Raw genomic sequence first — 23,487 nt, forward strand, 5'->3', positions numbered from 1 at the left:
TCCAATCCGTATCCCTTTTAGGAAGGGGCAACTGGGAAAATCGTGAAATTGCTTCGCTGGGTCTACATAGTAATGCCCTTGAGCATGTAATGCACGCAGGCCACTTTCTATTTTTTTTAATACATATAATTTGATGTCTTTTGAATACGATCAATCACAACAAAAAATCATGTTTAAATCTTGGGATCGGTCCAAACTAACCTCACTTGTGATAATTATCACCACCTGTATCAAGGATTACGTGAAATATTTTAGTCTTCTATTCATTTTAGACGTAAGAATTAAAGTGTCTCACTTTTATGATTTTAACTTTTTATTTTACAAAAATAAACTTGTATAATTCATTAGCAATAGGAAGCTCAATACAAAACGGAATATAATTGAAAACATGGAAACTAGCATAAGATATGCCCTTGCAATGAGCAATTACATAAGATATGCCCTTGCAATGAGCAATTACATAAGATATGTTCCTATAGGACTCAACACTCAAACATCTAAAGTGGGCTGGTGCATTCTATCAAACACTTTGTAGTTGTAGCAAAGCAAAAGCCTCTCCCTCATGCATCTACATAACAAAATCTCCCCAACCAAAACTCCCTTTTCATCCCTTAAACACATGCCAAAGCCACCAATCTTGTGTTGTAAATTAAAGAACACAACATTTACATTACATTTTAGATAAGATGTAGGTGGAGGTTGCCAAGCCACTGAAATCACAGTTCAGCACTACATACATACACCTTAGAATCTGGTTCCATCCCATAATTTCCCATTACACCTCATCCAAGGTTGTTACTTCCAGCACTTCCTAAGTTGCTTCCTACACTCTTTTCAGAATATTTTTTGACCTTCCAGATTGGTCATTCCATAAGCAAAAAAGGGAGTGCATTCCCAAATGTAATTTAATTACATTTCGGATTGGCCATTTTAAAAGACAAAGAGAGAGCCCAAGAAGCAACTGAAAAGTGCAGAAAGCAATAGCCCTCATCCAAGTGCACCAAAAGACCAAAAGACCATGGCTAATAGAGCCCATTTAGTTTCTTCAAGCCATGTGCACACTAGGAAAAATAATTATGAGAAATTTTGCAGAACGTTTCAAATTTTCAATCACACTCCAAAACTCAACTACCATGATTAGATATGAATACTTATCGTCAGAAATTTTTTAGACATTTTGGAATAATAAGCACACGTTTGCCATCCCAATGTGATCGGAATACATTAGCCAAGCAATCTCAGACTCTGAAAGGGAGCAAGGCCAAGCAACATCTTCAACCCTAGTCTCGCAATTTTTATCTGGCTCAACCATGTCTTTCAATCTTTTGATTCTTTTCTTCAAGTGTCTGTCCTTCATAGGATCAAACTGAGGATTATAAGATCTGAATTCCTATTGAAATTATAACCTAAATAAAACAAGTGTTAGTTGTAAAAAATCTGGAAAAAAGTGGTGTTTCTTACAAACAACAAAAGTGAACATTAGCTGGTAAAAAAATAAAATATACATCTACTATCATACAAAATAACCAGGGGAAGGAAAATTAATGAGACTCCCAAACCAATACACACACAGAGAGTGAGAAACAAAAAACAGAACAAGAAAATTTCCAAGTGATATTGAGAGGGGCTGAAGAGTGTTGCTGGCATGTGCAAGAGTCCCACTCACCTCAAGTAGTATTTGAGTGCAAGTGGAAGAACAGCAGAGCAGCCCAAGAGAAAAAAAGTGAGTCAACCCATCAACAAGGGTTATCAAAAAATTCAACCCACAAGGGTTGGCTCACTACAAAATGTAGCCAACCTAGCTCAATCACCACAGGTGGTGGGTTAAACAGGTTGACTCATCACAATTAGAGAGAAAAACAGAAATTTTAAAATAGCAAAAAATGTAAAAATAAAAAATAAAAATAAAAAAGAGAGATAACCCCAGAAACATTGTTTAGGGGAGAAGAGCTCTGCACGTCGGAGGGAACCTCTGGTTGTGATGGTTCGTGCAGTAGCAGAGTTTAGGGGAGGGAGGGAGGCTTTGTGCGAAGACATAGAATCGAACCGGTGATCAACCCGGTCAAGGCACTAAGTCACTGATCGAACCAATAAAAAAAAATTACATCTCAAATTTGGAATCTACAATGAGAGAAACTTCAAGTATAAACAGCATTAGGTACAAGTGGTACCCTATTTTGACACAAAAAATGTTCCGCTTGCTTACATACACAAAAGCAGAATACACTTCACCGTGACCCCCTCCGATGACGAGGCAGCCTGGTGCAATAGTGGCACGGTGCGACCTTCCAACTACCACAGAGGAACCCCGTTTCGACGGCGACAGTGAACAACAGCAAGGGTTTTAAGTTGAGAGCTTAGTCTCAGTCACAGACACAATTCCAAATTCCCAATTCATTCGTACCTTCTTTTTTTCAAAACTTGTTTTTTTTTACCAGTTAAAACGAAACGGCATCATTTTAATATTAAAAAAAAAAAAGGAAAATTGAGCCCTCCAAACTTTTCTCCTTTTCAAATAAACACTTTAAAGTTGTGACTTTTGTTCTCAATCATTTATTCATTAATAAGCATTAGGGATGGATAAATGGACCCAGGTCTATGCACTGACCTGCGGGGTCTGCAGTCCGTGCGGGTTACGGACCAATTTTTTTTAGTCGTTCACGGTTATGTCATATTTTTTTGTCTGCCCCGCTTAACCCGCGCACTATGCGGGTTTGACCCTCGGGGTCCGCAGATTGTCAGCAGCTCGCAATAGGTTTAATTTGTGTGATCCTGACCCAATTATATTAGGTTTGATTTTCTTTTTTTCACTTTAAACTTTTTTTTATAACAAATAAAGAAATATATCAGATAACATAAAGATATAAAGATAAAAATAAAAGATTTAAATTAAAAGATGATAAAGATAAAAAAGGATAAGATAAGAAAAATAAAAGATTAAGATAAAAAAGATAAGTAATAACATGCTAAAAATCTTCTTTTTTGATATTTTCTCGATCTTTTTCTCTTTTAATCTATCATTTTCATATCTGAAAGTCATAAATAATAAAAATATCAATTCTTATCATTTAAGCAAAAAATAATTGTTAAATAAATATTTTTAAAGATATTTCAATATATTTTTATTATAAAAAATAGCTCATATCATATTTAGTAGTTATAGCAGGCTAAGAACATTTTTTTTTTCTCCTCCTCATCTGTGCTTAACAAATATCGAACTAGGCTTCTTGTTGACAATATATACTAAACATTGGTTACTAGTATTTGATATGTAGGGTAAATAATATGTAATAATTATTGTCTTTTAATCACTTAACTTGATTTTATTTTAATATTTATTATTATTATTTCGAGTTTTAGGAAAAGAAAATGAATATATGGAGATGGAGAAGGCTCAAACTACTTCAAATATGAAATCATTTGTTATTGGAGATGTTTAAATTTCATATTTTAGATTTATTACTTGAATTTTCTTTTGTTAAGACATTATTTATTTTATTGATGTAATTGACTAATTATTGAGATTTTATTTACATTTGTATTAAATTTAATTTGATTGCATTATATTTTTATTAAAATTAAAATTCTTTTAAAACTAGGTCCGCAGACCGGCCCGTTTGACCGGCAAGATCCGCGGGGCGGGGGTGGACCAATTTATTTGGTTCGTGTAAGAAGCAGGGTGGATTAGACCAGTCTGCTACCAATGCGGGCAGGCCTTAAGCGGGGCGGGGCGGGCCTGCCCGCTTACCCACCCCTAATAAGCACGTGAATTGGGGGTAAAATTTGCAAAAAAAAATTGGAGTAAAATTAGCCCAAAAAATAAAAAAATAAGGGTGAAAATTAACAAAAAATAAAAAGTTGAGGATAAAAATATAATTATGTTATAAATTAAATAATAGAGAGTAAAATATGCAAGTATATTAAAAGTTGGAAGTAAAATGTGTCAAATTAATTCGTGAGGTAAAATTCGTCAACCAAAAATTAACATGTAACGTGTAAAAAATACAATTAAGGCTAAAAAATATAAGCATGACTCCGCTGGCTCAATGTGGCCGATCGAGTCATCGATTCATATCAAGTCTTATTGATTCGTATTTAACCGATCCAACATATGATTTGGACTGGTTGAGTGCTCCAATTCTCGGACAAATGAGTTGATCTAATTGGTCTGAACTAAGTCCAATAACTATAGTTAAATGTGTTTGATTAATGGCAATAACGTGTGTCAAAAGATTTCGTTGACTAAATTAAAAGGGAGAAATACAATAAAAGAAATAAATTTTATATTTATTTATATTATCATAATAAAAAATTATTGATATTAACAATATATGTGATATAGTTGATAGATAATCTTCTTCTTTAAATATATTATCATAGATTTGATATCTAACTTGTGCGTATAAAAACTGTTGAGAGATAAATTATGTAAATAAAACTCAATAAATTAGAAATTAATAATTGACTTTCAGCTGAAAGTATTCTAATTAAAAAAATATTGATATTATTAAATGAACTGAACATCAAGATGATAATCATAACAATATTACGCCATAAAAAATATTTGGTTCAATCTTTTAAAAGATGGGTGAAAACCCAAAAAGGAATTGTGAAAGCATATAAAATTAGTCACCGACTATTACGCAATATTTATAATATATAATAATTTAATGAAATTCAATTATCATGATATTTTCATGTCTTGTATTAGGGGTGAAAATGAGTCAAGCCAAACCAGGCTTTACTAGGCTTGAGTTCGGCTTGAGTTAAATATGTAAGGCTTGAGCTTGGCTCATTAGCTGTCATAGGCTTTTTTTAAAGGCTCGACTCGGCTTACATAAAAGTTTGGCTTGGCCCACGAGCCTATTTAAAAATTTGCTTAAAGACGTCTTTGATTAATTAATTATTTTAAAACCTAGTGAAATACTAACTAAAAAAAGAAACTTATAAAATTTCGTATAAGTAATGTACAAATCCAAAAATAATTGATAAACAAAATCTTATTGAATTCAAGTCGTTAAAACACAAAGTATATCAAAAGAAAATAAAAAGAGCATAATATTAAAAAATGTATGGATTAGATCCTCAGTCCGAACGTTTACAAATCTATTTTAAGTCCAAGCCCATAAATGAAATAAAATAAAATCTGGACAAGATAAGATAAAATTGGATAAAATAAAATCTGGACGAAATAAAATTTAGATGAAATAAAATCTGGATAAAATAAAATCTAGATAGAATAAAATCTGGATAAGATAAGATTTGATAAAATAAAGTTATTATTATTATTAATTAAACAGGTCGACTTGTCAAGCTTAACAAACTTTTTTATAGTTTGGACTTGACCTTTTTTATCTAAAAAGACTTTTTAAAAAGCTTGAATTTGACCTGTATAGTAAACAAGTCGAGCCGAACCAAACCTTACATAAATCAAGTCAAAGGTCCTTGATAAACTACTACTCCGCTCATTTCTACCTCTACTTGGTATCGGCTTTAACGTGTGTTTGGTTGCAGCGGATGAAAGTAATCCTGCGATGCAAGGCAGTGAAAGGCTGAAAGTGCAACAAGCATCGGGTCCCATGGCAAAAAACATTCACCAAAATTGGACGGGTCTGCTCGTTGTTTCAAGAACTGGCCATCCAACTGGTATTCGTCACTTTTGGATTGATTACACACACGACATGATCTTAAATTGGTGACTCATGTATTTTTGAGTTTTTTTATGGTTGAAAAACATTACTCATTAAAAAAATTAATTTATATTTTACATTTGTGTTATTTACATATTTGCTTATTTGTTTTACTGAAAATATTTGCATAGTAGAAATTCAGATGATAAAGTTGTATTTTTTTAATTTTGTTTTTACTAATTTGTGTGTATTAGATTATATATGTCATTGTACAACATTGATTAGATATGAATACATTTTTTAAAATACTTATCGTCAGAAATTTTTTTAGACATTTTGGAATAATAAGCACACGTTTGCCATCCCAATGTGATCGGAATATATTAGACTAGCGCCAACAGCTTAAGATTAAGGTCATTTGGAAAAATGCCCCTACACGAGAGGGTTCAAGTATAGTTTATTTAAACTCGGGTATAATTCTTAATTTTACAATATTTAAGTTTATGTAGTATAATTCTTAATTTAAACTCGGAACAGAATGTTGGGCGGTCAAGAGCCAACATGAGACTAAAGTAGGTGTAGCGGAGATGAGGATGTTGCGATGAATGAGTGGTAAGACTCGACAGGATAAAATTAGAAACGGAAATATTAGAGAGAGGGTTGGAGTAGCACCTATTGTAGAGAAGATGGTGGAAAATAGACTTAGGTGGTTTGAGCATGTAGAGAGAAGACCGGTAAACTCTGTAATGAGGAGAGTAGACCAGATGGAGAGAAGACAAACAATTCGAGGCAGAGGAAGACCCAAAAAGACTATAAGAGAGGTTATCAAGAAGGATCTCGAACTTAATGATTTGGATAGAAGTATGGTACTTGATAGAACATTATGGCGAAAGTTGATCCATGTAGCCGACCCCACCTAGTGGGATAAGGCCATGTTGTTGTTGTTGTTGTTGTTGTAGTATATAATATGAATGAATATTTAATTGTTTCATTATAATCTTTGCATACATGTCTGTAATTATGTTACTATAAAACTAAGGAAAACTATTTTAAATGATATTTTAGAAAAAGAATTTTTTCCACCTCTCATTAACTTGTGTTTCTATACAAATAAAACTATTAATGTAAAATTCCCTAGGCAAAATGGGGATTTACTTGCTACACATTCTTGCAACAATTTTCTAAATATAACGGGGTATTTGCTCCAACTAATTTCTAAATAGAAAAATGTCAAGAACCAAAAACTATAAGCAACCTAATAATAAATAACTTGCATGAAAATTCGGCAATGAGAAAGAAACTATAAATGAGAGTTTCCACAGCCAAAGTAAAGGTGTTGCCATAAGGATAAGCTAGAAATTTTAGATCCTCCAATAACTGCAAACCTTTCATTCTCGGCTTCCAACTTTCTGCTTCTTTTGTTTGGATGTTGGAGGACTGCACAGAGAAAAGAATATTAACATTATCATATATACAGATCTCATAAAAGCAATAGAGGATATGCTATGTTTGTTACACAAGATTAAGGACGGAAGGATAGAGGACCGACAGTAAAATGAGATTGGTGTCTTCCTCCGTTTGGAAAGGATGGAAGAATGAAGTGTGGGACCCACATGCTTCAGCAATCAGTCCAATTTTGGGAAGAAAGGTGCTTCTTGTTTTAAAATTAATTATTTACTCTTATTTTGGTATATTAGGGACTATGTCATTTTATGTTTTTTCCTTCCTTCTATTTCCCTATACAACCAAATAAACAAAAAGAAAAGGAAAGTTTTAACTTTCTTTCCTACCGAACAACTACAAAATCATCTCACTCTCCTTTCACTTTATTCTCTATATTAAGCACACCCTTGAGGTGTAATGATCACATAGACAAGTTTTTATGATATTCAATTTAATACCCATCTCCCAAACTCAAATCACTTGAAAACAGTGTATTTTGCAGACAAACACTTGAATAGTTCATACAAGCTCGGTAAACATACCTTCTAAGAAAAGTTTCTATATCAGCACCAAGACTTGTACTTAGCTCATCAATATTTGCATCAACCTCATTGCTACATTTCAATAGGTTGCAAGCATCTAAAAAAGAAGTAGATTTAACCATATTGGGGATAAGTGATGAATCTTTTATCTCTTCCTTCAGATGGCCCATCAAAACAAGTGCTGCACAGAGGTCCATTGGAAGTTAGAATAAAAAATGCAGCTAATTAGTAATCATGTATAATCTAACTACTAGTGCAAGAAGTGGATTGATTATCATGCACCTGCTAGTAAGAATTTCAATTTTCCATGAATACAGTGAAATTCAATTCAATTCAGTTCAAAATCTCAGAAATTCAAATCGCAAGTGCAAATCATGAATTGTGATAGTAATTCACTAGGAATTCATTGTATATATGCAACAATCAGGATACAATAGCCTAGGACAAGCCAATGTGCTTCTATGATTTCAATGGATGAAAGCAAACAAAGAATATCCAGAAGTATTAATGTAATGAATTCTTGTTACATGAATTGAAGTTGATGGTCAGTGCAATCCAGACCCTTTGATAATGCTCAACATTATAACTAATTCCTGATATAAGGGATGTGTTATTTTTTTAATAAAAATATGTGACCTCCACTTCTAGAACCTTCCCTAACCACTAGTATCAACATTATATAAGAAACACAAAAAACAGACAGATAAAACAAGATAAATGCATATGACTATTATTTTATTTTTTTGCATTCATAATAACAATATGCATATTACATTTTGAAAAGACATGCATTTAAGTTGGAGAAAAAAAAAAAGGCATACATCATACCAATGGCTCGAATCATTTTAAGGTTGAATTTACTAGCCAGCTCCTTACAACCCATCATTTTTGCACGCTGAATGATCAACAGTTTCAAGCTAATCAGCATGTCCTGCAAAAAATTTCAAATTTTGAGCATAAAAAATTAAGAACTTACAAGAGAAATCACTCAAAAGTGTGGGAGTACATCCAACTTCATGAAACAGACATAACCCAGCTAACCGTGACAGATCAAATCTACTTTAAAGTAGATTTGCACATATAGCCTGATCTAAGAGACTAACGTGACAGATCAAATCTACTTTAAAGTAGATTTGCACATATAGCCTGATCTAAGAGACTAAGACACACAGGCTATATTACATAGCCATTCTTTGATCAACTAGATATAACATGGTCTATTTTAAACTATATTTGCACGTATAACCTGGTCTAAGACAAAGACTCTATTTCATTGCCATTCTTTAATGCCATTCTTTAATGAACTACTGGATTATTTTGTTTTCACAGGCTCAAATTCTTTTACAAAAATAAGTTTAATTAAAGAACAAATAGTAGAAGTACAATGGAGTGGGGTGGGAGAACAAGATATCCTACAAGAATAATCCAACATGTAGAAGGAATATTATAAAAAAGACAGCAAGACTATCTAATCTCTGAATATTAGTGACGATTCTGAATCCTAAAAAGTTGCAAGCTTTCCTCTCCAAACAAACAGGACTGTAAAGATAGCATACTGCTACCGAAAACTTATGCTTTCATGTTAAAACCACCATTGAAATGAACAAAGAGAAATGAAGGGACACGATAAACATCAAACATGCAAAAAAATTATTCCAAAGGGAAGTAGCTACAGCAATCACTACAACATTATACAAAGGAGAGGACTTGATCAGTCACGGTTTATCTTGTAAAAATTTGTTAACTAATAAATTTAATCCTTAAGATTTATTTTATCACTTTTAATATTATTACTAATTTTGTTGTCAAGATATCTTATCTTCATCCCCTTTGTACATTCACATGTCTATCCTCTCTAATAATATTATTGTTTTATAACAAAATGCTGCAGAGTATGATTCTTGCATCCTCTGTAATCTATGAGCATGACTTCAGGCATAAAACATTTTACCAAACGCATAGGGTTCAAAACACTAGACTAATATTATCTAATTCAACCAACCTAGAGTATCTAAAAATAAAGAAAACAATGATGAAATGTGATCCATCAAGTTATTGAACAAGACCAGAGACTTACAATCTCAGACTCTGAAAGGGAGCAAAGCCAAGCAACATCTTCAACCCTAGTCTCGCAATTTTTATCTGGCTCAACCATGTCTTTCAATCTTTTGATTCTTTTCTTCAAGTGTCTGTCCTTCATAGGATCAAACTGAGGATTATAAGATCTGAATTCCTATTGAAATTATAACCTAAATAAAACAAGTGTTAGTTGTAAAATAACAGGAAATAAGTGGTGTTTCGTATAAAAAAAATAAAATATACATCTAACAATCAGACGGCCAAAACAAAATAACCAAGGGAAAGATAATTAATGAGACTCCCAAACCAATAAACGCACAGACAGTGAGAAAAAAAGAAGTGTTCAACTCAACAAAGGAATTCTAAAGGATTCTATGACAGAATAATTCTATTCTGAATTTCATTTTTGCTAAGGCATAAATATATACAAGAAAGTTACAACAAAATCTCCTAAGATTGAGCTATACAACTTGATTCTCCAAATAAAACTCCTAAGATAACGTCTAGACTATTTACATGATTACATGCTAATAAACGGGATAATAGTTGCACACAGATTCTGTTATCTCTTCATGATCTCATTAGAGCACGTAAGGGTTCAGGGGTTTGAACAGAGCACATGAGGGTTCAATAAAGGGATTCGAACAGAGCAAAGAAGGGTTCAAACTTCAAACTACGAACCTGTTTTCAGAGGCCGAGAAGACGGCGTCAGTCTTCAATCCCAAATGCGTCGCCGTCGTCCAGGGATAGGCGGCCAGAAGCATGCAATTTTCGTCGTCCGAAACGCTGCCGACGACGGTTTCTGGGGGTCCACTGGCGTTGCCGGTGAAGGAGGCTTCTTCTGTGAGGTTCAGCTACTGCGAGGGACGGCAAGGTGCGTCGAGATCAAGATCGAGGTCTAGGGAGGCTGGGAGTGGAGGGTCTTGGCTGCGCTTCCGATTAGGGGAACTTTAAATCTCCCCAAACTGCAAAACGACACCGTTTTGACGTTTTGGAAAAAAAGAACAAAAGGCTTAATTTAGTTACACTTTAATTTTTGACTAATTTTATCTCAATTTTAATTGAACACATTTTACTCCCAACTTTTAAAATTTTGTCCCGAATCATTTGTTCATTAATAAGCACATATGGAAATAAAAATTACAAAAAAATATTGGAGTAAAATTTTCCCAAAAAAAAAAAAATTAAGAGTAAAAATTATCAAAAAATAAAAAGTTGAGGATAAAAATACAATTATGTTATAAGTTAAATAATAGAGTGTAAAATCTGCAAGTATATTAAAATTTGGGAGTAAAATGTATCAAATAAATTGGTGAGGTAAAATTTGTCAACCAAAAATTAATAAGTTACGTGTAAAAAATCCAATTAAGGCAAAAAAAAAAATGAGCATGAACTCAATGTGGTTGGTTGAGTCATCGATTCACACCAAGTCTCATCGGTTTGTATCTATAATTGATCTATTAGATGATTTGGATTGGTTAAGCATCCTAATTCTCAGGCCACTGGATTGATCTAGTTAACTTGAACCGAGTCCAATAACTATAATTAAATGTGTTCAATTACTAATAATAATGTGTGTCAAAGAATTTCATTGACTAAATTAAAAAGGAGAAATACAGTTAAAGAAACAAGTTTTGTATTTATTTATATTATCATAATAAAAAATTATTGATATTATCAACATATGTGATATGATTAATAGATAATCTTCTTCTTTAAGTATATGATCATGAGTTTCACATCGAAGCTGTACTTGAGAGGTAAATTATGTAAATGAAACTCAATAAATAGAAATTAGTCATTGATTTTCAATTGAAAATATTCTAATTAAAAAGATATTGATATTAGTAAATCAACAGAACCTCAAGATGATGATCATAACAATATTACGCCATAAAAAATAATTGTTCCAATCTTTTAAAAGCTTTGTGAAAACCCAAAAAAGAATTGGGAAAGCATATAAAATTAATCACTGACTATTACCCAATATTTATAATATATAATAACTTAATGAAATTTAATTATTATGATATTTTCATATCTTGGTATCGGCTTTAACGTGTGTTTGGTTGCAGCGGATGAAAGTAATCCTGCAATGCAAGGTGAAAGAGAACCACTATCAGTTAGGAATGAATGAAAGAGTGGGCTGAAAGTGCAAAAAGCATTGGGTTCCATGGCAAAAACATTCACCAAGGAAAGGAGCTGAAAGTGATGATTGAAGCATAGTTTTTGGGTCTGGTCGAGTTTCAAGAACTGGCCATCCAACTGGTATTCATCACTTTTGGATTGGTTACACATATGACTCCGTTGATCCAATTGGTATTTATCACTTTTGGATTGGTTTAGCACACGACATCATCTTAAATGGGTGACTCATGTATTTTTTAGTTTATTTGATGGTTGAAAAACATTACTCATTAGAAAATTTAGTTTATATTTTACATTTGTTTTATTTATTGGTTTGCTTATTTGTTTTACCAAATATAATTGCATCTTAAAAATTCAGATTATAAAGTTGTATTCATTTATTTATTTATTTATTTTACTAATTTATGTGTATTAGACTATGTATGTCATTGTACAACAATGATATATATTTTAAAATTTAGTTTAATATGATTTACACTGAATTATTTTGAAAAAATATGTTGTATGTTCAAAATTTTAAATAAATTCATAACTATATATATTTTTAATATGTTGAATTTCATTAAATTTTAAATATTAAGCGTTCAAGATTACATGTTATGAAATTATTTAAATTTTTTAATACAAAACAGATGATGCAAGCCAACTAATGACTCATTAGGTTGATTCTTCATCTAATGATCCATATTCAAAGATAATCAATCTAAATCCAATAAGATTGGATTGAAGCTCACATGATATTATTTTATTACAATATCAGCCAACATAATAATAAATTAATAATAATAGATTTTCATTTAATATTAAATTATTATTTTTATCTATCAAATCACTTTAATTTAAAACATTTATCTCTTTTCAATCTCTATCAAACAATTTCTCTTCCATCTCTCTTTCATCATTTTTCATCACTCTAATTCCCTTTTATCCATCTTTATCGAATCCACCCTTAAAACCCATATAATAAAAGAATATCACCAGTGGTACTGGTGGGTTTTTAAAATATGGTTGCAACAGTTGCATATGCATGTATAATAATTTAACAAAATTTTATTCCTCTTAAGAAAAGCACCTCGATAAGGAGAAATGTAAACTACTAGTCAAGCAAAGCTCAACACTCGAGAGAGGTGGTACTCTATTCGAATTCTACTTTCACTATCACATGACAAATCCATTTACCTTTTTTTTTTTAGATGAGAGATTTCCAAATTCTAAAATTTTTGAAATGTCACATATTTGAATTGCTCTTATTTAATATTATTTGATTTTGTAAATGATTTGTTTAGATAAATTAATTTGAATTTCTGAAATTTTGAATTCTTAATTTTGATGGAATAATTCAATACTTTCATATGAAATATTTTATTTTTAAATTCATATTTTTCTAAGAGTACGAAGATAAATATAAATTTCTTTTCTTAAATTATGACAAAATGGAGATTTATTTTTTATTATATTCATTAGTCAAAATAAAAATCATATTCTTTTAAAATAAGTTTTCATAATAGTTTTTTTAAAAAAAAATCATTTGATAACACTCTTTTCTTGATTCCTCCTTCCTCACAACTTGCACCAACTCACCAATCAAAACTGCCACCACCAACTACCTTTCACGCCGCCACCTCCAACCACCACTGTCATTGTCACACCCCACCATTGGCATCATCGTCATTTTCTCTCCCCTTCACGTGAGACATCACCGATCTCCATCTCCTTCGTGCGCAACACCAACATCATTGTCATTCTCTCTCCCAAGTGTGGAGTCATGAGACAGAGACGGTGAGAGTTGAGTGAGAGCATCTCTATAAAAAAAATTCAAATTTTCTATTTTTTGGAAGTAATTTAAATTCCACTAATTTAGTATAATTAAATTGTTCGATAAATACTAACAATTTGAATTTCTTTTTAAATGTTTTTACAACAAGTCATTTCAGTCAAAAGGATTTAAGTTTCCTTTACAAAATGAATTACTCAATTTAAATATCTCATCCGAACACCGATTATTCATTGGGTATTGCTAGGGGCACCCAGCAACATTGCTGGTGCACTCAGCTATTTTTTAGAAACCCCAAAATACCCCTGAACATATTTTTTGTACAAAAAGCTGGTTTATTTGTTTTTTGGTTACATTGTTGCTTTCTTTGTTTGTCTGTGGTTGTGTTGTGCGGTATTTGGAGCTTTGAGAGAGTTTGGGGTGTGGTAAAGTTAGAGATCTCTGCTTTGGTGTGTTATTTGTCGAGAAAGGTACATTTTTTATAGCTTTTGTGTGTATGGTGGTTTATTCTGGGTACGGGAATGGTGGAAGGTTCTATTTGAAAGCCACGAAAGTACTTCTTCCGTGTGAAATCCACGGAAGAAACTTCTTCCGCATGTGTAATTAACAACTGGGGAAGAACTTCTTCCGCGAGATGGCACGGAAGAATGTTCTTTCGTTTCAACTGCGGAAGAAGGTTCTTTCGTGAGTTAATTTGTTTTTTTTTTTATAAAAAATTAGATTATTTTGTATGTTATATTGGTTAATTCTATTTGTAATGTATGTCAAACATAAAATACGTAAGATATTATTATATTAGTTGGTTGAAGTGTTGATTTTTTCCCCTAGGATGAAGTATTTTTTGGTGATATGAACTATGTAGTTATAATGTTGAAATTAGGTAATTAAAAGTTGAATTTGTTTTCTGTTAAATTATTGATGTAGATAAAATATTTGTATTAGGTTGTTAAATCTTGAATTAGTCGATATTGATAGTTTGAAGTTATTATTTAGTCAATTTATTTAGGTTGTTGTATTGTTCAAATTATTATTTAGTTGAATGCTGAATTAGGTGATAGTTATAGTTTGAATTAAGATGGACGAAGATCAATGAGCGTATGACAATACGATGTCTAAAGAAGTTGATATGGATTTTGAAGATGAACAACATTGTGGTGTGAATAAAGGACATGTTGATTGTTCAGACGCTTTTAATACTTCTCAGGTAATCATGTTGATCAGTTTCAATCGTTTGGTTTAATGTATGATTTATGTAAAAAGTAATATGTCGGGGTTGCGTTGTAGGTATTTGCAACCCGAGACGACGTTTTGCAGTGGGCTCGAATGATTGCCCATTAAAATGGTTTTGTTGCAGTAATTATGAGGTCTGATACATATACTGGTAGTAGAGGAAGAACTTCATTTGTGTTAATTGGGTGTGAAAGAAACAGTCAGTACAAGTGTAGGAAGAAAGAATTTGTTAGAAGAGACACAGGCACTAGGAAATGTGGTTGTCCCTTTAAGCTTCGTGGGAAACCAGTGCATGGAGGAGAAGGTTGGATGGTGATGCTGATCTGTGGGATTCACAACCATGAATTGGCGAAGACCTTAGTTGGACATCCATATGTTGGGAGATTGACAAATGATGAGAAGTATATCATTGTTGATATGACAAAGTCGAATGTGAAACCAAGAAACATCCTGCTAACGTTGAAGGAGCACAACGCTAACAGTTGCACCACAATCAAACAAATCAATGATGCAAGAAGTGCATATCGTTCTTCAATCAGAGGAGATGACACTGAAATGCAACACCTAATGAGACTTCTTGAACGTGATCAATACATTCATTAACATAGATTAAAGGATGAAGTTGTGGTGCATGATTTGTTTTGGTGTCACCCAGATGCAGTTAAGTTATGTAATGCATGTCATCTTGTTTTTTTGATAGACAATACTTACAAAACAAATAGGTATAGACTCCCATTGTTTGACTTTGTGGGGGTGACACCAACAAGGATGACTTTCTCTATTGGGTTTGCATACCTGGAGGGTGAGCATGTGAACAATCTTGTATGGGCATTGGAACGGTTTCGAGGCCTATTTTTAAGAAACGATCGCCTCCCTGTTGTTATTGTCATAGACAAAGACCTAGCCCTCATGAATGCACTGAAAATTGTGTTTCCGGAGTGTACGAACTTGTTGTTCAGGTCCATTGAAAATTTAATTATTCAAATATTTTCAATTATTCAATAACTTGGCTTGTTTGTTTAACTTATTATTGTTATTTCACTTATAACAGGTTTATCTTAAAGATCGTTGTCCCTTACCGCCTATGGTGTTGTTGTGGTCAAACAATTCATATCCTCAGGCAAAACAGTGGCCAACTGCATACGTAGGTAGAATGCAACAGTACTTAAGTCTAATGACAATTAAAACAATGAATGTAGACCTAAACGAACCCTAAAGTTGTAACATTTATGTATCTGTATTTACAATTGGATTTGTGTTGATGTAACATGTCAAACTTTCATTCTAATGAATTGTTGCGTGAATTAATCGATCATCTTGTCCATTTAAAAGCAATTACTTGCTTGTCATGTGTCAGTGTCGTAAGTCACAGAGCGTTGCATGACGTGACTTGACATTCATTGATGTGATAGGACAAGTAGTGATGCGATACGACAATGACTAACGTTACCCGACATGACTATGACTGATTTGACTCAACATTGATTGACGTGACATGACATTGAATGAAGTGACACAACATTGCTTTAGTTGTAAATTTGAAAACAGAAAATGGTCACGGATGTGTTAAAAGTGAAGCCACACAACTGCATGTCATGTATATAAACTAGACATGGCCAGGCGCCCATCCGTCGCACATCAAGTGGTATTCACATTTAGTCAAAAAAAAAAATCGACAAACAATGGCATTCTTAGGAGAAACTTCCTCTCAGACGATCGTCAACTCAAGGTTGGCCTTCATTTTTCAAAATGGATCCGTCATTCACAACGAGTGTGGGATTTATTTTCAAAGTTCAACCCCAGTACCCATGCGAGTACCAAACACGTGCGATTTTGCAACTCTTAAAAGCAGGATACACAACACCCTTCAGCTAAATGACAATCAAGTTGTGGATGAAATTCATTACCGGCAACCACTCGAAGATACAGATAACAAAATTCACTTCCAATGTATGCAATTGAAAGATGACATGGATGTGAACACAATGTTAATGTGTAATGATCGATTTTCATGTGTTGGACCGATTGAGTTGTCATGCACTGCTAGTAGAACACCAGATGGAATATTAAACTTACTTGAACGCACTATGACCTCTACTCATGATGTGGTTCTGTATTACAACGGAAGGTGGAACATGCCACGCCAAAACAACTTTGTAGGTTACGCGTTCACGAGAAAAAATCCCCAAAAATTTGATATTCCAAAAGGATGTACCATATATGAACTGAAGGATTTGATCAAGCAAGTAGCACCTAAAGGAAATCCTCTTCATGGGATTCATGAATCCCAACTTGTAAGACGTTTGTTTTTTCGACAACCTCCTCATTTGGAGTATTCTGAAAAAGTTTTAAAATTTGAAATTATTGAGCTGAAATCTAACACGACGTGTTGAAGGTATTGGTAGAGTCCAATTACTGGAAACAATTTATGCCAATAGAAATTTTGGCTCTCTTTAGTAAACCGGTTATGGAAAATAAGGACGAGGTGGTTACGTCGTTGCAGGATTGAATGCTAGTTATATTTTGCGGTGTTTCAAGCAAATTATATTTGTGTCCACCATGTTCAACTGAATGTAATGTGTTAGTGTGTAAACAACTCTTTGTCGCTTTGTTATGTTTGTGACCCATTTCTTATGTGTATTATATATCAAAAACTTATGCTTAATGTCGTTGGTTCTAATTTATTTTTTTTAGTTCCTTGACGTGCAAACATGAGAAATAACGCCCCTCGAATGTCTTAGTCGAATCGCACATAATTTTTAATAAAATGGTGAATAGGGGTACTTAGGCATATTTGTAACGGTCCAAATCCTATTTTTTTTTTTAATTTTTGTGCTTTTTTTTCATGCCCGATTCGATGGAACCGGTCAATACTTTTTTTTTTGAGTTCCTTGATGTGCAAACATGAGAAATAGCACCCCCCCTCCCCCGAATATCTTAGTCGACTCGCACATAATTTTAAAAAAATGCCGAACAGGGGTACTTAGGCATATTTGTAACGGTCCAAATCCTTTTTTTTTTTAATTTTTGTATTTTTTTTTCAGGTCCGATTCGATGGAACTAGTCGACGCTTTTATTTTTTTTAGTTCCTTGACATGAAAACATGACAAATAGCGCCCCTCGAATGTCTTAGTCGACTCACACATAATTTTAAAAAAATGTCAAATATGAGAAATAGCGCCCCCGAGTGTGTGGTTTATTCATTTCTTTCATTTTATTTCTATTTATTTGAATATTATAATTTTTTTCAGCGCCTATCATCTACTTTAATTGTTTGATTTTTTTTATCTATTTTGAACTCTTAATCTAAATTAACTTCAAGAAAGTAACTTTTCTCCAAAATCTTTGGAAAAAAAATTCACATGTAAAGCATATATATTTAAATTTCAAAGCATATATCATAGCCTATGCGTCCTCTTTGTCGCGGCCTAAGACTTCATCTGCGGCATCACCTCTAGCTATCATCAGGCAACGAGCCAAGATGTCATATAAGTTAGTGCCTTCAGTGACCATCCTGAGGTTGATGACCCGCTCCAAATCCTCAGCGATCGCTCCCAAATCCTAAGCAAACGCTTGACATCCTTGGCAGTCAACCTATCATAGCTCAAAATAACAAAGTTAGTATCACATTTTTTAAAAATTTAAATTATGAAAAACTACACAATTTTATCTTACCACTGAATGCGTACGGAGATCAGACGCAACTGGAACCTCCGGGATAGGTGGCTCGACGAACTCCTCATCATGTGGGGTAGGCGGATGTCTCGGCTCAGCGCCGTCCTCGGTCTGCGTGACGAACAGGTGCGAAATCCGGAAAAACCAATCCATGTAGTCTGGTGCCACCTGGCCAGGAACTACACAGATCTCCCTCGTGGGCACTAGATGGTCTAAAAAGTGCAGCCACCGATCGTCTATATCATGACCTATCAACAAATCACGAACAGGCGGCGGAGGGACGGTCTGAATGTACCCGAACTGTCGAAGCACCCACTCTGGTCGAACGTAGACGACAATCTAACCCCATCTGAGTTGGCCTGTGTACGACGAGATCAAGTCAAAGCCCCTAACTCCCTAGTGCTCAGCATAGGGCATCCAGCACACGTCAGTCACAGTCAGGGCTTCCATACATGCCCGGTATGGGGCTCCCTTGATCCCCGTCATATGAGCCTTACCCGTAAGCCACCTGGAGGCACGTGGGCTTGCCTCAACATAAGCATCATCAACGATGCACTGATGCACCATCGAAAAGTGCTCGTATATCCAGCACTACAAACACGAAGTCAACATCAATAAAAAAACATGGATTGAATGCTAGTTCAATTTAAATTATAAGTAACAATACTTACCTGAAGTAGTGTAATGTAACCGGCCATTTGTCGTGTAGGGGTCTGCGACGCCTCATTCAGATGCTCATACAAGTGGATCAATGCATCCGCTCCCCAAGAGAATCCCCCTTCCTGGGCCAGGTCCTTGAAAGCCTGCAGGTGCATGACATGAACATAGGTTGCACTCTTGTTAGTGAAAAAAGTGCAACCGACCAAGTGGAGGAGATACGTGCGGGCTGCTACAACCCACCGTCTAGCCCGGCACCTGCTCTTCTACACGTCCTGAAGCCAGGACAACCGAACATGAGGCCCACCAGCCTGACGGGTCTCAGCTATAGCCTCCTCAGGGGTGACCTCAAGCAGCTCCGTCAAAAGCCCCACCGCATCAAAAGTAACCAGCGGCTCGAAGGCATGCAGCGCGCCAGTGATGGGAAGGTGTAGGAGTGACGAAACGTCATCCAGAGTGATCATTAACTCTCATACTGGCAGGTGGAAGGTACTGGTCTCCCTATGCCACCTCATGACGAAGGCGGATATAAGTCCAGGATCAGTGGTGATTATAGAACACCTGATCAGTGGACTCAATCTGGTGGCTGCAATCATGTCTTCTATCTCAGGCGCTAGTCTCCCAAATTTATCTACTTTTCTACCATGGGAGACCAACTTCAGATTGGGTCGTTCCTAAATTGAATAACAGTTTATAATAATGTCTATATAAAAAACAATCCAACTATAAATAATTATCATGTAATTACTCAACGTCGAAATGTATGTACCTCTCCACTCCAGATGCTGTGTGCGACATGCTCAGCAAAACCAGTCAAAACTGATGGGTCGCGTGGCCCACCAGGGAATCCCTCATCAACAGCAGGTGAACCCAAGCTACCATCACTAGCCACTCCCTCTGCGTCCGCAACATCAACGGCGCTTGTCATCTCCGGAGTAGCGTCAGACACATGAGGAACATCCTCATTCAACTGAGGCACATCCTTAGGTTTCTGAGTAACGTCCTCAGTCACATGAACCTGTTGCCAATGTACTGAAGCAGTAGGCCAATGACGCCGACGAACTTCAGGCTCATGCGCATCCTGACTCAAGTCTCTGCCTCTACCAGTTCCTAAGTCACGACCTAAACCTCGTGTTCTAACCATGATCTGAAATCATGAAGAACATTTAGTGTATGCTTGTGCGAGAATTGGCAAAATCAATTTTGAATGAAATTGATTTTAGTTAAAATTGAGCTTGATGTGAAGTGATTTATGTTGGGATGTTTTCCTTATAAAAGCAAGTTAATAGCAAAATCCAATTTTTTTTTCTAATACAAAAGTTACTTGTTCTTTCAATTCAAATATGTGAACATCTAACTAAAATCATATTAGCTGGTATTTAAATGTGATTTTGAATGATTCAACAGGAATCTTAATCTTAGTTCTTGATTCTTAATCTCAAATATGTGAACATCTAACTAAAATCATGCTTAGCCAAGCAGAGTCACACAAGTGGGGAGATTGGCAACTACATGGCAGTTGATGTTCAGGACAAATTGATATAATCGGTAACAAAGCTTTGTCTTTATTAACTTTTGCGTGTGTCTATTCTTTTTCTATTCTTTTTCTTGTTTGGTTAAGTATTTTGAAGGTAGAAGAAAAAAGTTAGGAGAAAGAATTCTCCTTCTCCCCCAAGGATTTGTCCTTTCACAACTCATTTATCTTTTTCTATATTAACCAACTACTATCCTCATTTATCTTTCATAGATTTAATTCAATTAGTTAAATAAGGTAGTTAATTATGAAATGGGAATGGCCTCTGGTTGAAAAGGAATAGGCATTGTGGGCTAAAATACTAATACCTAAATATGGTCCAATAAGGGATATGGGAACAATCTTAGGCTCAACATTTATTTCCAAATGATGGTGGCGTGATGTGAAGATAATGTGAACATATAGTTTTTGTCCTAATAAAATTTATATATTCAAGATCATTTGTGTCTCAGTTACATTCTTTGGAGACAACTCTTGCGGGTGCTTTGAGAAGGGAACAAATGTCAGACATTTTGATTAGGCAACTACAAGCTGAAATTGAATAATTAAATCGTTTGGTATTTCTCTTATCAGGCTTCTTACCAACACAGTGACTATGAGGGAACAAGTACTTATATTTTTGTAATTTTCAAAATGGTGACAGACATAGACATAGGTGACAGACAAAGGTCATTGTAGTTTATATTTAGTTCAGAAAGTCATTCATAGCTTGAAGTTCTTCTTTATTTACTACTAGTTAATATTGTTGAGACTAATGATTTTGGAGAATGGAGGGTTTAGATTCATGAAACTACTATTCTTTCACCTTTGCAATTAAACTCAATGTTGTTGTTGTTTAAATAGGTTTGGTCAAGATGTTGTGGCATAATTAACAAAAGTAATTCAGAGACAAGGTCTTGACATATTATTTAGTCTTGTCTTATTTTCCTTGGGTTGAGTCTTTACTCTTAACAAAGGTTACATATTATTTGACATGAATGATAGATTAAATGTTGAAGTTTCTTTGATATATGATATGACTCTAGGTGGGGCTCTTGTTAAGGATAAGTCTGCTTCTTGCTTTCACTATAGGTCACAAAAAGTATTTGTGTCTAGGCCTGAAACTTGATGCTACACAAATGTTCATAACAGGTTGTCATAGCCATCATAGTGGAAAATTAAGAGGGAGTTTTGTTCATTGCTCCTCAGCCACTCGCATGTGGAGTAGGCTTCTTAGTTGTTGATGAATAAGGGAGAGTTTTGTTCATCTGCTTAGCCACCTCACCTTAGGTTCATTAGTGAACAAATAGCCTTATAGACACTCTTTTTGTTAACTTTGGAATGAAAATTGAGATTAGGTCTTGGTTAGGATTTCACAGCTTAGGTTCATTAGTCAACAAATAGCCTTACACAAAGCATGTAAATCATATATCAAAGGCACCAATTTGTCATTTCTCATATACATATACAAATTGAAATAGCAAATAAATAAATAAAAAAACAAACCAATAATATCAATAAAATGATGGTTCAGTCATAATTTAAACTAAAAAAAACCAATATACAATAAATAAGAGGGCTGCGAAAGAAGGTTCTTCCGCGGGCACACGAAAGACAATTCTTCTGTGGATGACAAATCGTGCCTGCGGAAGTACGGTCTTCCGCGAGAGTCTACGGAAGAACGTTCTTTTGCGGGATATATTGCCTGCCTGCGGAAGAAGGTTCTTCCGCGAGTGAAAGACATTTCGTTTTTAATGTGCGGAAGAAGGTTCTTTCGGTGGATCATGCGGAAGAAATTTTTTCCGCAAATACCTGCGGAAGAACCATCTTCCGCTAGACACAAATGAAGCGTCTTTCACGCGCGGAAGACGCTTATGGCCACGCGGAAGAACTTCGTCTTCAACCTCGCGCAAAAAATTCCTCACAAATGTCATCTAACCTAAGGCCAGCCTACGCTATTCAAAGAGAAATGAGGTTAGAACACTAACCTAGACAGCGGAAGGCGACGAAAAAGCTTCATGGAGGGTGCCAATGGAGGAATGGAGGAACTGTCGGAGAAGAAAGGAATCGCGCGGAGGAGGAAAATTTTGAAATGCTGGGTGCACTGAAGAATGGTTTTTTTTTTATTAATAGCTTTTTTTAATTTTTTTTAATGAAAGACATTTTTGGTACTACAGGTAATTACTGGGTGCACCAGCATTATTGCTGGGTGCACCTAGCAACACCCTTATTCATTATATAACTATTTTTGTTGGGCTAACCCACGCATGCCTTTGGATGTGCGTTTGCAGCCCCAACTTATGTCTCTGATGGGTCAAATATGATTTTTACATTGATAAGATGTTTTAGTTGGATGTTGAAAACATGATTCTGAAATTTGAACTTAAATTTGTAGCAATTAAAAGTAGTTTCTTCATCAACCTAAATTTTAATCACTATACATGTTCCAAGTATACTCCTATTATCTTGATTAACAACAAAGATCAAACACATATAGATGCATATTTTGATAATTAAACACTCAAAATCAATTTTGATTACAAATTTTTAAACAATTTGTGTGTATCTAAACACACTAAATCAAGCTCTCATTCAACATCGTGTTAATACACAGGTTTAATAGAAGGTAAATGGAGGAGCCTGAGCATTAACACTACGCAAATGTCATTTGAGTCAACTGCCAACTTAATTATACGAAATTTAAAAACATCCAATATAATAGGAAATTTAAAAAATGACAATTTTTTTATGTGACGATAAATTGAAGAGGCGTATAAATGACGATATAATGTAAGG

General features: G+C 34.4%; 2 protein-coding genes and 1 long non-coding RNA gene across 6 annotated transcripts; all 3 read right to left on the reverse strand.

Moving 5' to 3' along the window:
- Window positions 1–408: 408 nt before the first annotated feature.
- LOC106796027 (uncharacterized) lies at window positions 409–2,426 on the reverse strand. Its single transcript, XR_001384853.2, has 2 exons — window positions 2,207–2,426; window positions 409–1,406 (listed from the first exon to the last, which is right to left on the reverse strand). It is a non-coding gene; the product is annotated as an uncharacterized lncRNA (long non-coding RNA).
- Window positions 2,427–6,689: 4,263 nt separating this feature from the next.
- On the reverse strand, window positions 6,690–10,645 carry LOC100818832 (uncharacterized). 4 transcript variants are annotated; one of them, XM_041009518.1, is made up of 5 exons: window positions 10,376–10,640; window positions 9,693–9,804; window positions 8,444–8,546; window positions 7,616–7,796; window positions 6,690–7,045 (listed from the first exon to the last, which is right to left on the reverse strand). In XM_041009518.1, exons 1-5 carry the CDS (start codon window positions 10,456–10,458, stop codon window positions 6,931–6,933), a joined length of 594 nt encoding a protein of 197 aa, XP_040865452.1. In that variant the 5' UTR covers window positions 10,459–10,640; the 3' UTR covers window positions 6,690–6,930. The 4 variants fall into 4 exon arrangements, with proteins under 4 accessions (XP_040865452.1, XP_040865453.1, XP_003546770.1 ...); XM_041009519.1 differs by having other exon boundaries at window positions 6,690–7,067; window positions 10,376–10,638; XM_003546722.5 differs by lacking the exon at window positions 10,376–10,640 and having other exon boundaries at window positions 6,690–7,067; window positions 9,693–9,864.
- A 6,694-nt stretch (window positions 10,646–17,339) lies between these two features.
- LOC102663727 (uncharacterized) lies at window positions 17,340–20,759 on the reverse strand. The gene is made up of 4 exons (XM_006598573.2): window positions 19,948–20,759; window positions 19,193–19,852; window positions 18,522–19,112; window positions 17,340–18,440 (listed from the first exon to the last, which is right to left on the reverse strand). The coding sequence occupies exons 1-2, from the start codon at window positions 20,320–20,322 to the stop codon at window positions 19,649–19,651; spliced, it is 579 nt and encodes a 192-aa protein (XP_006598636.1). The 5' UTR covers window positions 20,323–20,759; the 3' UTR covers window positions 17,340–18,440; window positions 18,522–19,112; window positions 19,193–19,648.
- Between the last annotated feature and the right edge of the window lie 2,728 nt (window positions 20,760–23,487).

This window comes from Glycine max, chromosome 15 (genome assembly GCF_000004515.6).
Source record: "Glycine max cultivar Williams 82 chromosome 15, Glycine_max_v4.0, whole genome shotgun sequence".
Lineage (NCBI taxonomy): Eukaryota > Viridiplantae > Streptophyta > Magnoliopsida > Fabales > Fabaceae > Glycine > Glycine max.

Coding starts and splice junctions, on each gene's coding strand:
- LOC100818832 (XM_041009518.1), bottom strand. CDS start 10,458: ATGCTTCTGGCCGCCTATCCCTGGACGACGGCGACGCATTTGGGATTG. Junction 7,797..8,443: donor TAAAATGATTCGAGCCATTG/GTATGATGTATG, acceptor ACCTCTGTGCAG/CACTTGTTTTGATGGGCCAT. Junction 7,046..7,615: donor ATAGAAACTTTTCTTAGAAG/GTATGTTTACCG, acceptor TCCAAACAAAAG/AAGCAGAAAGTTGGAAGCCG.
- LOC102663727 (XM_006598573.2), bottom strand. CDS start 20,322: ATGGTTAGAACACGAGGTTTAGGTCGTGACTTAGGAACTGGTAGAGGC. Junction 19,853..19,947: donor ACAGCATCTGGAGTGGAGAG/GTACATACATTT, acceptor TATTCAATTTAG/GAACGACCCAATCTGAAGTT.